Below are 11168 nucleotides of genomic sequence, written 5' to 3' on the forward strand. Positions count from 1 at the left end.
TATTTACAAGGAGCACCCTGGATGCACTGTGGAGGACAGAATAATAAGAGAGACAGAGCCCACAAACCAGTGCAAAGCTGTGGGAATCTATACCTGAACTGGTGCTGAGACGGAGGGAATGAGACGGATTCACAAGTAAATACAAGAGGAAGGAAAATGTGGTCAGGTCTGTGACTGGCGAACTTTCTGCTGGAGGTAGGGAAGGGAAGGACTGCCTGAAAGAGGTAGCACTGGAGCTGCTACCAGTGTGCTCCAAACCCCCATCCTGTCTCACCTAGCCCATGAGAACAGTTTCTTTCAAGATGGAGTCTCGCTCTGTCACCCAAGCTGGAGAGCAGTGGCGTGATCTCAGCTCACTGCAACCTCCACCTTCCCGGTTCAAGCGATTCTCCTGCCTCAACTTCCCGAATAGCTGGGATTACAGACACCCACCACCACACCTGGTTAATTTTTGCATTTTTTAGTAGAAATGGGGTTGTGTCATGTTGGCCTGGCTGGTCTTGAACGCCCAACCTTAGGTGACCGGCCCGCCTCAGCCTCCCAAGGTGCTGGGATTACAGGCGTGAGCCACCATGCCTGGCCCATGACAACAGTTTCTTACCTGGTCTCTGCACCTCTGCTCTCTCACTTGCTTCCCTTCCATTCTACTCACAGCAGCCAACATGATCTTTTCCAGTGTAAATCAGCGTCACCCCTCTGCTTCGAACTCTTCACAGCTTCCTATTGCTCACAGGCCATGGTAAGGATTTTTGTTTTTATCCTACAAGCTCTTGCATGAGGTGGTTGGTCCCTAACTACCTCTCACAAGTCTCTCTCTCCTCTGCCTTCTGAGACCAGCCGTGCTGGACTTCTCTCAGTTTCTCAGATGCCCAGAGCTCGTCTGCCTTGGGGAATACCCTTTTTCACACTTCTCCTTCCCTTTGACATGTGGAATCCCACGCATTCTTCAGAGCTCAGTTTGAATGCTTCTCAAAGAAGCTTTCCCCAGCCCCAGACTAGGTCATAACATCCTGGGCTGCTCCTTCACAGCACTTGTCACAATTTTAACTTTTTATTTTTTTTTTTTTTTTTTTTGAGACGGGTCTTCTGTGCCCACTAGTCATCTCGCTCACTGAAGCTCCCTCCGGTTCACGCATTCTCTGTCTCAGCCTCCGATAGCTGGACTACAGGCCCGCCAACACCCGGCTAATTTTTTTTTTATTTTTAGTAGACGGGTTTCACTTGTTAGCCAGATGTCTGATCTCCTGACTCGTGATCCCCCCCTCCCCCAAAGTGCTGGATTACAGCTGACCCCGCCCCCGACTTTTAATTTTAAATATTTTGTAAAAATTGAGACGGGGTCTCACTATGTTGCCTAGGTTGGTCTCCAACTCTTGGGTTCAAGCAATCTGCCCACCTCGGCCTCCCAAAGTGCTAGGATTATAGGCGTGAGCCACCACACCCAGCCACAAATTTAAATTGTTGGTATAAGTAATATCCATTTCACGCCCCCCGCACCCCAGAACATAAGGCCATGAAGACAGGAACGTGCTTATCTTGTCCACTGATGTATCCTTAGCACCTGTGACACTACTGTGCGCTCAGTAAATACTGGTCGACTGAAAGAATAAGATTTGGAGCTCAGAAACAGCAAGTGTCTGTACTGGCCGAGTTGGTCCAAAGGGCTACATGGAAGTGGGCACTCTTGGCCAGGTCCTGGAGGGTGGGGGTGAGCTCAGGCTCTTCTCCCACCCCTCACTTCCTGTTCCTTACTTGGCCTGGCATGCCAGTTTCAATGAGATGTTTCAGTTTCTGTTCTGGACCATGTTCGGCATGGAGGAGCACAGTGTGGGCGTGGTGGACGTGCCTCAGTTTCTGGTGCCCGAGTTTGTGGGCCAGGCCCTCTATGGCATCTTTACCATCGTCATGGTCATTGTGCTGCTCAACATGCTCATTGCTATGATCACCAACTCCAGAAGATCGAGGTGCGTCAACAGAGGCCAGTTTAGGCCAGGGACAAAAAGGGAAAAAGGAATGGAGAGGAATAGGGTGCAAAGAGGCAAGACATGTGGCGTCGTGCTCTGCCTCCACTGTTGTCTTGTTTGTGGCTTTGGACAAGTTTTCCTCTGTAAAATAAGGGTCTTGGTGATGTTATTAGTATCTCCAGACACCAAGTCTAGTGCTCATTCCCCCTTAGGGTTGGGTAGAGGAGTGTGTTGTAGAGAAGTAAACGGGAACATGAGAGGGAGAGGAAAGGAAATGGATGGGTTAGGGTCTGCAGGTTGGAGAACAGGCTGGGCAGGAACTGGATGTCAGAAAGATGAAAGACAATGGTGGGGAGAGAGGAAACGGGAGACAGGCAGGAGAAATGCAGGTGATAGGGGAGGTGGGAGATAAGTCTGGGGAGAAGAAAGAGGCTGGCTAGGATTATAGGCACACTGGAGAATCAAAGATGTGAGGAGTGGAGAAGAGAGACAGTTTGAGTGGGCAGGAGGGCCATGTGCTAAAGGGGTCCTTGCACCACCCTCTGCTGCCTGGCTCCCAGGATGATGCTGACGTGGAGTGGAAGTTTGCTCGCTCCAAGCCCTATCTGTCCTACTTCCGAGAGGGCCTGACATTGCCTGTGCCCTTCAACATCCTGCCCTCCCCGAAGGCTGTCTTCTACCTTCTCAGGTGATGACCTCAGAGCTCCCACTCCCACCCCCTAAATCCCTAGCCCCTGCCCCCATTTCCCTGTCCTCTAACCGACCTCTTCCCACCACTGAAATCTCTCAGGAGAATTTGCCAGTTCATTTGCTGTTGCTGTTGCTGTTCCTGCTGCAAAACCAAGAAGCCAGACTATCCCCATCCCTACTTTTGTGAGTATCTCCTCGGCTTGTTGCTGGTCGCCCTGGCATCAGGCTTCACTTGTATTGTCTATACCATCCATTTGTCTGCATACCCCGGGCTTATCTATCTTTCCAGGTATGTTCCCCAGAAAGCCTGTCCCAATTCCTACTCTCTCACGTGGCTTCCCTTTCCCTCTTCCTGGCTCTGGCCATTTCCTGAATTTCCAACCCTGTGTCATGCAGCCTAAACAGAAGTCCTTGCCACCCTCCTCCCAAGCTAGAAATACCCACTATGCTCCAGACAGACCTTTTTGTCCTAAACTGGTCCGAGACGTAGTTGAACATTTTTAAAAAAAAAACATGTTAAGAAGCCAAAGGTAAATGTCCCACAAACTGGGCAGTTAAATGGCTGACAGTGGCCTAAGAGAGGAGGCCAAGAGGCCGGACATCCAGGGAGCTCCCCAGCCCAGTCTGGCCTGGCATGAGGGTGCCTTCCTAATTCAGGTACTGCCATGTCTGTAGGGGGTTCTCCCCCTCCACACCATCAGCCCCCAGCCCTCGCCCACCCCTTCCTGGTCCTCTCACCGTCAGCCCTTCCCCAGCTTCTGGCCCCTGTCCTTCTACCTTCCAGGTCCGCACTGTGAGATGTCCGCACCCGGGCTAGGTGGGTCAGGGACAGAAAAGTCTACACAGACTTTGCTTGGGCCTTTTTTGCCTGGGGGTGGGGGGACGTGGGCAGTGATCAGAGGAAGGCTGGAGGTAGAGAATCTCCCTCACCCTCTTGTCTTCCCATTCCAGGCCAATCCTGGGGCAGGGGCTGTGCCTGGGGAGGAAGAGCATGGATCCTACCGCCTTCGCGTCATCAAGGCCCTGGTACAGCGCTACATAGAGACTGCCCGGCGGGAATTCAAGGAGACCCGGCGGAAAGGTTTGTCACCCACCTCCAAGCCCTCCCCATTCCTGTTCCTTGTTCAGCTGGGATAAAGGCCCCATACCCAGCGTCATGTCCTCATTCAGCCTGCATAATATGTGGTCCCATCCTGCCCTGCCCTTGGAAGGGCAACCTGCACAGCATGCCCCTTGCACTCCACTACCCTCTGACCCATCCGGGCATTTATCCCACTCATTTCATGTAAGCGCTCATTCCTGCCTTCAGGTGCATTCAGTTATTCTCCCATTCATTCCCTTACCCAGTCACTCATTCACCTTTTCCATTCACTCACTTATTGACTCGTTCCACCAACATTCGTCACTATGGCCTCCTTCGTTTCAGGCCTTGTCTTGGAGGGAGGGACGGACGGGGCACTGTAGAGCAGGGACACATGGGAAGCTTTCAGTCTGGTGAGGAAGAGAAACCATCACACTGGGCACGAAATGCAGCTAAGAAAGATGCGAATTGCTATGGGCGCCTGAAGGGAGAAGGAGCACGTCATTTTGAGAGGCTCATGAGAAGGCAGGAGGATAGAATAGCAGAATGGACAAAGGGGGTGGGATCTGAACTGGGCCCTGAAGGATGGGGTGAGCTGGCTGGCCATAGACTCGGGAGAGGGCAGGCGGGTGAACGCACAAATATCTACCCAGTCCAGTAACAGCTTTCCCCGTGGCTTGTCATCTTTCTCTGGCCCCCAGACTTTCCTTCTTTCCAGCTCCTCAGCTCCTCCCTCCCACCCCTGATCAGATTCACCTGCCCCAGCTTCACCCACCCACCTGACCCCTAGCCACAAACCCGTTCCTCACTTCTTCCAGTTCTCCCTCAGGAATCCTGGATAGGGCAACCCCTGGGGTACTGTAAAGGGTAAAAGGGGTACAGGGCAGGCTCATCCTCTGAAAGGCCCCTCGGTACTCCACCTCCTCCAGACCTGGGCAACAGACTCACAGAGCTGACCAAGACCATATCTCGACTGCAAAGCAAGGTAGCTGGTGTGTGGTGAACTCTGGCAGAGGGAGGGACACCCTGGCCTCCCGACGGTGCCAGCGTCCTCAGTCACTCCATCACCTGAGTGCACAACAGCTTCCAGAACCTGGGGCCTCCCATCCCTGAAACCCCAGAGCTGACAGGGCCTGGGATTGTGGGGACCCAGGAATCATCAGGAACCGGGCTTCAGGACACTGGAGGGGTGAGGACTCTGGCTTCTGGAGAGTCTGGCCCCTGCTCCCCAGCTCATGTGCTAGTGCATAGGGAGCAGGAAGCAGAGGGGCTGGGGACCTGCCCCAGGGGGAGGATTCGGGGACTGAGAGGAGGTCCTGATATAGCGGAAGAGTCCCTTCTTCTGTTGCTGAGCACAGTGGCCTAGGAGGGTGAGGGTGGGGAGCCCCTTGGGAGGAGCCTGTGCTGCTTTTCTTGCTTCAATAAAGTTTCTGTTCTGGATGTGAGAGGCCTCCGGGCTGTGTGAGAATCTCTGTCTCTTGATGTTTTGAGGTCCTTCCCCTTCTTTCCCCTGAAATGGACCCTTGTGGGAGCAGGGCAGAGAGAAATGACTTGCTCTGTGTTCCCAAGTATCTTGGGCTTAGGATCCTACTTTGAGTTTCCTCAGATCTTTCATGGACAGAGTTCTGGACCAGGAGGCAGGAGACTGGGGAGGCGGGAGGCCGGGGTTCAATGGGAACCCTCTGATCAGTTGCTTCCTTCCTTGGCTTTGCATTTCTCACCTAACAAGTGGGGCTGAGGAATCACCTGCCTGCTTTCCCGCCTTCATGGTTGTCATGAGGACCCTCTAGCTGTTCTAGCTTCTGGATTTGCAAGTTAGAGGGTTACACAGGTCTGCACAGGAGACCGTGTTAATAATAACAAGAAGTTATTATTATTATTATTTTTGAGACGGAGTCTTGCTCTGTTGCCCAGGCTGGAGTGCAGTGGCACGATCTCAGCTCATTGCAAGCTCCGCCTCCCGGGTTCATACCATTCTCCTGCCTCAGCCTCCCAAGTAGCTGGGACTACAGGTGCCTGCCACCACGCCCGGCTAATTTTTTTGTATTTTTAGTAAAGACGGGGTTTCACCGTGTTAGCCAGACTGGTCTCGATCTCCTGACCTCGTGATCCACCCACCTCAGCCTCCCAAAGTGCTGGGATTACAGGCGTGAGCCACCTGCTCCTGGCCCCAAGAAGTTTTTTTTTAGTCCCTCAGTCAGTCCTTCAGCCTAGCAAGGCCAGAGCGGGGTAGAAGGTCTAGTCTCATGGAATAAACCAATCATAAAATTCCATGTCTCCACACTGCAATACCATTTAATCACGTGGCTACCTCAATAAAATTCCATGTCTCCACACTGCAACACCGTTCAATCAAGTGGCTGCCTCAGTACTTCCCTTGCTTGTCCTAGGAAGTCCCCACCACATAGCAGAGTTCCCTCAGCCCTGCTGTGGCCTTCCCAGGCCAACATCCTGGTTGGGGAGAAGGCTGCTAGGGCTGGGTCCCGAACCATGTTCTTGCTTCTCAAGGCTGCTGGAGGCGCCTCTTCTTCATATAAAGGTCACCCGTTCCCAGGGCTCCTAAGTGGCAGATGTTGGACTTTCAGGGCCCAACCCCTGAGAGCTGGAACTCTGCAGGGGCCAAGAGCAGGGTCTTCCAGGGGGGCAGAGAGGAGGCCCCCTCAGATTGTGACTCTGGCTGCACCCCTGCTGGAGGGAGAAGAGGAGGAAGGGGTCAGCAGGGTGAGGGGGAGTCAAAGCAGCTGAGGGAGGATGGAAGGGCAACTCACCTGGCGCAGACACACAGCCCCGCCTCTTCTCCCCTGCAACAGACAGCAGGGTGAGGCCTCCGTGTGAATAGACTCACACCCAAACTGCCTGGCTCACCAGGCCCTGGCAGGGCCATTTCCCCTCTCAATCTATCTTTCCCTTCACCTAAAGGGAAAATTCTGACTTCCCTTCCTCCTCCGTCCTCCAGGAAGTCTTTCCAGATTGCCTTTCCATCCCTCTTCCCACCCAAGACCCAGTCACTCTTCCATCTGTCCCTGCCTCAGCACTTGGGAATGGCACATACATGCCCTGTCAGCCCCATCAAGCCCAGGGCCCCCCTGAGACCTGAAGCAGTCCCCCTGGCTCTTTCTGCTGCTTGCTAATCTCCTTAAGCAGGTTCTTTTGGTCTATTAGACCATATAGCAGATGGACCCTTTTTAGGACATATAGAATCATCTGAGAATGTTCACAAATCTGGAAAACACTTATAGGACCCAAAAAAACCTGAGTCACAGAGAACAGCAACTCCAGCTGACTTCCAGCCCTCATTTCCCCTTTAACCAAGTGGGTCTCCCGAAGGCCCCGGGGATTATTGTGTAAGGACATCCTGGCTTATTTCACCCACACTGCCAGTCCTGCTTCCCCCATGCACAGCTCACCACCCAGATAGGCGCAGTTAAAGTGGCTACAGGTCTGATTATAGCTCCAGAGAGTCACCAGGCTCTGGGCTCCATCCTGAGAGAATGTGGTAACCAAAAAGACTTCATGGGGAGGAATCAGCACCTCGCGCTCCTTGGGAAAGACAGAGAAGGCCTGTATAGGGGCCCCAAAGCAAGTCGTTAGAGAGAAGAGGGTGGCATTACCAAATCTGTGGGCCACTGCCTTATCCAGGGAGCTGGAGGCAAACTGGCCTAAGCGGACAGGGTCCCCCAGCCTCTTGGGTTCAAAGCGAAGGCTGCCCACACCTCGGAACACCACCTCCCCAGGTCCCCTGCTGCAGCCCCCACTGCCTCGCAGCAGCTGCAGGGCCCGGATCAGGTAGAAATGCAGGGCCTTGAAGGGAAAGTGCCTCATGTAGAACTCCCGGGAGCCTCCGCCCGTCCGCACAGCCTGATTCAACTCCCAGTACAAGGTATTCGATGAGTTGGTGTAGACCATAATGGCTATTCCATTCTGGGCTTTGAAGCCAGGGGGCAAGGTGAGCCCTCGACGCCTGTCCTCCCAGGCCTCCTGGGCTGCCTCCCAGGATTCCCGCAGCAGGGCATGGTGGGCCATTTCCTCCTTTAGCAGGGGGGCTGCCTTCTCCTCCATCTCCTCTGCACAACCCATATAGGCATCGTCAAAGGTGTCTGGAGCCAGGCCCAGGGGCAGGATGGGAACAGCCTGGGCCTGTGGAGGAAGAGAGGTGCCATACCGAAAAGAACATAAGTTCAGAGCACTGGACATGGGTCCTGGGGGCAAACCCATCCAGAAACACAGAATCTCATTTCTATCCCTAAATATCAGGTATATGCAATTTGGCAAGGGCCTAATAAGACGCTTAAATAACACAGGCACTGGAGTCAGACAGACATGGGCTGAAATCTTTTTTTTTTTTTTTTTTAGATGGAGTCTTGCTTGTTGCCCAGGCTGGAGTGCAGTGGTGAGATCTCGGCTCACTGCAGGCTCCACCTCCCAGGTTGGAGTGATTCTCCCACCTCAGCCTCCCAACTAACTGGGATTACCTGTGCATGCCACCATGCCTGGCTAATTTGTTTTTGTTTTTTTGAGACAAAGTCTCACTCTGTTGCCCAGGCTGGAGTACAATGGCATGATCTTGGCTCACTGCCTCCCGGGTTCAAGCAATTCTCCTCTCTCAGCCTCCCAAGTAGCTGGAATTACAGGTGCGCAATACCATGCCCAGCTAATTTTTTGTATTTTTAGTAGAGACAGGGTTTCACCATGTTGGTCAGGCTGGTCTTGAACTCCTGACCTCAAGTGATCCACCAGCCTCAGACTCCCAAAGTGCTAGGATTACAGGCGTGAGCCACCGCGCCCAGCCTGAAATTTTGACTTTACCACCTATTAGCTGTGAGGTCTTGGGCAAGTGTCATAACTTTTCTGGACTTGAGGATACTTCCAACCTCACGGTTATTATGAAGACAGCATAAAGAGCATTACTTCTGTACAACCTAAAAGGGATCATCCTGTCATTAGAAAGGTTCCTGCAGTCGGTGGGAGGTGGGACTAGATGACTATCAAGCATTTTTCTGGCTGTAAGATCTGGCAGGCAGGTGATGTGCAAATATTACACACAGCCAGTGTCCGGCTACCTGACCCCCAGCCCCGTTCTCCTCAGGCTCTCTTTCCCTCTCATCCAGCAGGAAGCCCTTGCAGGTAGGTGCTCAGCCACCACACCAAATCACTGTGAGCTCTGAGACGCCTGAGTCCTCCCCTGCTCTGTACCCACATTTGGGGTAGGGGTGGTGGGGAGGCCAAGCCTTGGTTGGGAGGGGCTGCCAGGACTGCAGCACACTGGTAACCCAAGGAGGCTTTGCCGGGCTGTGCCTGCACTGGGAGATGAGAGGTGGGGAAGAGAATGTTGGAGGAGTCCAGAGAGGGATGGAGGTGGGGGTTCTAGGAGACAGAATGGGAACTTGGGGCTCCCTGCAGAGATGAAGTTTCCTGAGAGGAAGAGAGTTAAGAGTGGAATCCTAGGGAAGAGTCCCTGGGAGAGGGCTGTGAGGAGTCAGCCCCGAGTCCACTTCCTCAGGGTCTGCCCCTTAATGTCCCCCTTGGGGGCAGGAGATGGTTCCTGGAGTTACCTGCCAGGTGTGGAGGCCGAGGCAATCGAGGGCGATCATCAAAGCCGCCAGCGCCATCCCTGGAGGAGACGTGAGGGTCAGGGGTCCGGGTGAGAGCAGGACCAGAGGTGCCGTAGTCCTGGTTTCGAGGGGCTCAAGGCAGATCTGTACCCTGTCTCCCGGCGCACAGGAACCCGGGTCCAGCATTAGGGCCCCGGCGGGGCGTGGCCTGGGAGTTTATTGTCCGCTCCCCGCCCCAAGTCTCCGCTCTCGACACCGCTTCCTCAGAGTCTCCAAACCGGGGAACCTTTCTGGGACGGTAAAGGCGGGGCCGCAGTTCGGCCCACAGCGGGAGGGAGCGCCGAGGGCTCTGGCGGGCGCTGCGCCGCGCCGTCCCCGGAGTCCGACTAAAATCAAGGTTCTCGAGGCTAACTATAGCCCCCGCGCTGATAATCCGACACCCTTTTCCCAGCGCCGCACGCGGGGCCGGAAGCAGGTGCGCCGGCGCGAGGGACTGAGAAGCAATTCCTTTTTTTAAAGACTGCGGGATCTTTCTTCGGGACCCTCTTTGGCTGTGAGTGAGCGAGAGGGAACTTGTGAGACTCGGCCTCTCCCTCAGGCGGGCACTGACCCGGCGGTCCCTGGCCCCCAGCCCACCAGGCCAGGGGGCCCCGCGGGGGTCCCACCGGCCAAGAGGTCGCCCCTAGAGCACTCCGATTTGCATACAGTTTGCATTTGGCCCACACCCTAGGCCACGTGCTCCAGCATCTGAGCAGCGCCCACTCCCTGCCTGCTCTGGGCCCTCTCCCCATTCGCCTTCAGTGGGGTTGGGCCAGAGACAGAGCCCTTGGTCGCAGATCCACAGGGTCCAGGCTCTCCCCTCCCCCAGACCGCTCTCGTGGCCGCTCAGACTCAGGTGACCCATGTTTGTAAACACTGGCCTTTCCCCCACCTCCTCTGGGCTTATCTATAAATAACCTGGCTCTGAGTTTTGGATGCCCCGTCAGAGGTCATGGGGGCCAGCGGAGGAATTGGTAGCTCAGGGAAGAGCTTCCTAGCAGCCTGAGCCAGGAGGAGGTGGGATGTCACCCCTCCTTCCCCCAGCGGCCGGAGGGTCGCTGAAAGCTAGGATTTCTGAGGGTTCTGAAAGCTAGGATTTGAGAAATGCTGCCTGCTGGGGCTGAGGTAGGCACGAAAGATTAGAGCTACCCAAAGGACTCCATCCTGGTCTAGCTCATTAATTTCCCCCATCCCTGTCCCCCCCCCCCCGTCCCCTCAGATTGTCAGTTTCTTCCACCTAGAATCCTGCTATCTCCCAGAATCCTTTCTGTAGACCAAACGGGAAGACATACTGTGGGTCCAGGCTTGGAGGAGGGTGGGGAGGGAGGTGCTTCTGAGTCCTTGTTAGAAAAACAGCTCCAGGGCAGGGTGCGGTGGCTCACGCCTGTAATCCTAGCACTTTGGGAGGCTGAGGTGGGAGGATCACGAGGTCAGGAGTTCGGGACCAGCCTGGCCAACATGGTGAAACCCTGTCTCTACTAAAAATACAAAGATTAGCCGGGCATGGTGGCAGGGGCCTGTAATCCCAGCTACTTGGGAGGCTGAGGCAGGAGAATCGCCTGAAACTGGAAGGTGGAGATTACAGTGAGCTGAGATGGAGCCACTGCACTCCAGCCTGGGCAAAAGAGCGAAAGTCCATCTCAAAAAAAAAAAAAAAAAAAAGGAAAGAAAAACAGCTCCAGGACAAGTTCTTTTGCCCCCTTCTGTGAGTCTAGCCATCCCAAAGCCCTCCCAGATTCTAAAATAAGGAATCATCCTACTGTTTACCGTCATGGTGAAAAAAAGCATTTGCCTACATATCCTGCCTGCCCCCCTCTCTGGAGGAAGCTGAGTGTTTGCAGT

At 54.4% G+C, this 11168-nt stretch overlaps 2 protein-coding genes across 4 annotated transcripts in view; one reads left to right on the forward strand and one right to left on the reverse strand.

The window, feature by feature from the left end:
• LOC100598272 (short transient receptor potential channel 2-like) overlaps nucleotides 1-5060 on the forward strand; it is a 48328-nt gene extending 43268 nt beyond the window's left edge. The window contains 5 exon segments of the mRNA XM_030829634.1: nucleotides 1770-1964; nucleotides 2525-2652; nucleotides 2755-2837; nucleotides 3606-3735; nucleotides 4665-5060. Of these exon segments, the coding sequence (XP_030685494.1) occupies nucleotides 1770-1964; nucleotides 2525-2594 (265 nt within the window). The 3' untranslated portion in view covers nucleotides 2595-2652; nucleotides 2755-2837; nucleotides 3606-3735; nucleotides 4665-5060.
• Nucleotides 5061-6006: 946 nt separating this feature from the next.
• On the reverse strand, nucleotides 6007-9476 carry ART5 (ADP-ribosyltransferase 5). 3 transcript variants are annotated; one of them, XM_003254780.3, is made up of 4 exons: nucleotides 9288-9476; nucleotides 7143-7872; nucleotides 6504-6536; nucleotides 6007-6294 (listed from the first exon to the last, which is right to left on the reverse strand). In XM_003254780.3, the coding sequence occupies exons 1-4, from the start codon at nucleotides 9471-9473 to the stop codon at nucleotides 6239-6241; spliced, it is 1005 nt and encodes a 334-aa protein (XP_003254828.1). In that variant the 5' UTR covers nucleotides 9474-9476; the 3' UTR covers nucleotides 6007-6238. The 3 variants fall into 3 exon arrangements, with proteins under 3 accessions (XP_003254828.1, XP_003254829.3, XP_012358694.2); XM_003254781.4 differs by having other exon boundaries at nucleotides 6013-6420; nucleotides 7347-7872; nucleotides 9288-9468; XM_012503240.2 differs by having other exon boundaries at nucleotides 6239-6423; nucleotides 7347-7872; nucleotides 9288-9468.
• Nucleotides 9477-11168: the final 1692 nt, after the last annotated feature.

The sequence above is a fragment of the Nomascus leucogenys genome, chromosome 15, assembly GCF_006542625.1.
Source record: "Nomascus leucogenys isolate Asia chromosome 15, Asia_NLE_v1, whole genome shotgun sequence".
Lineage (NCBI taxonomy): Eukaryota > Metazoa > Chordata > Mammalia > Primates > Hylobatidae > Nomascus > Nomascus leucogenys.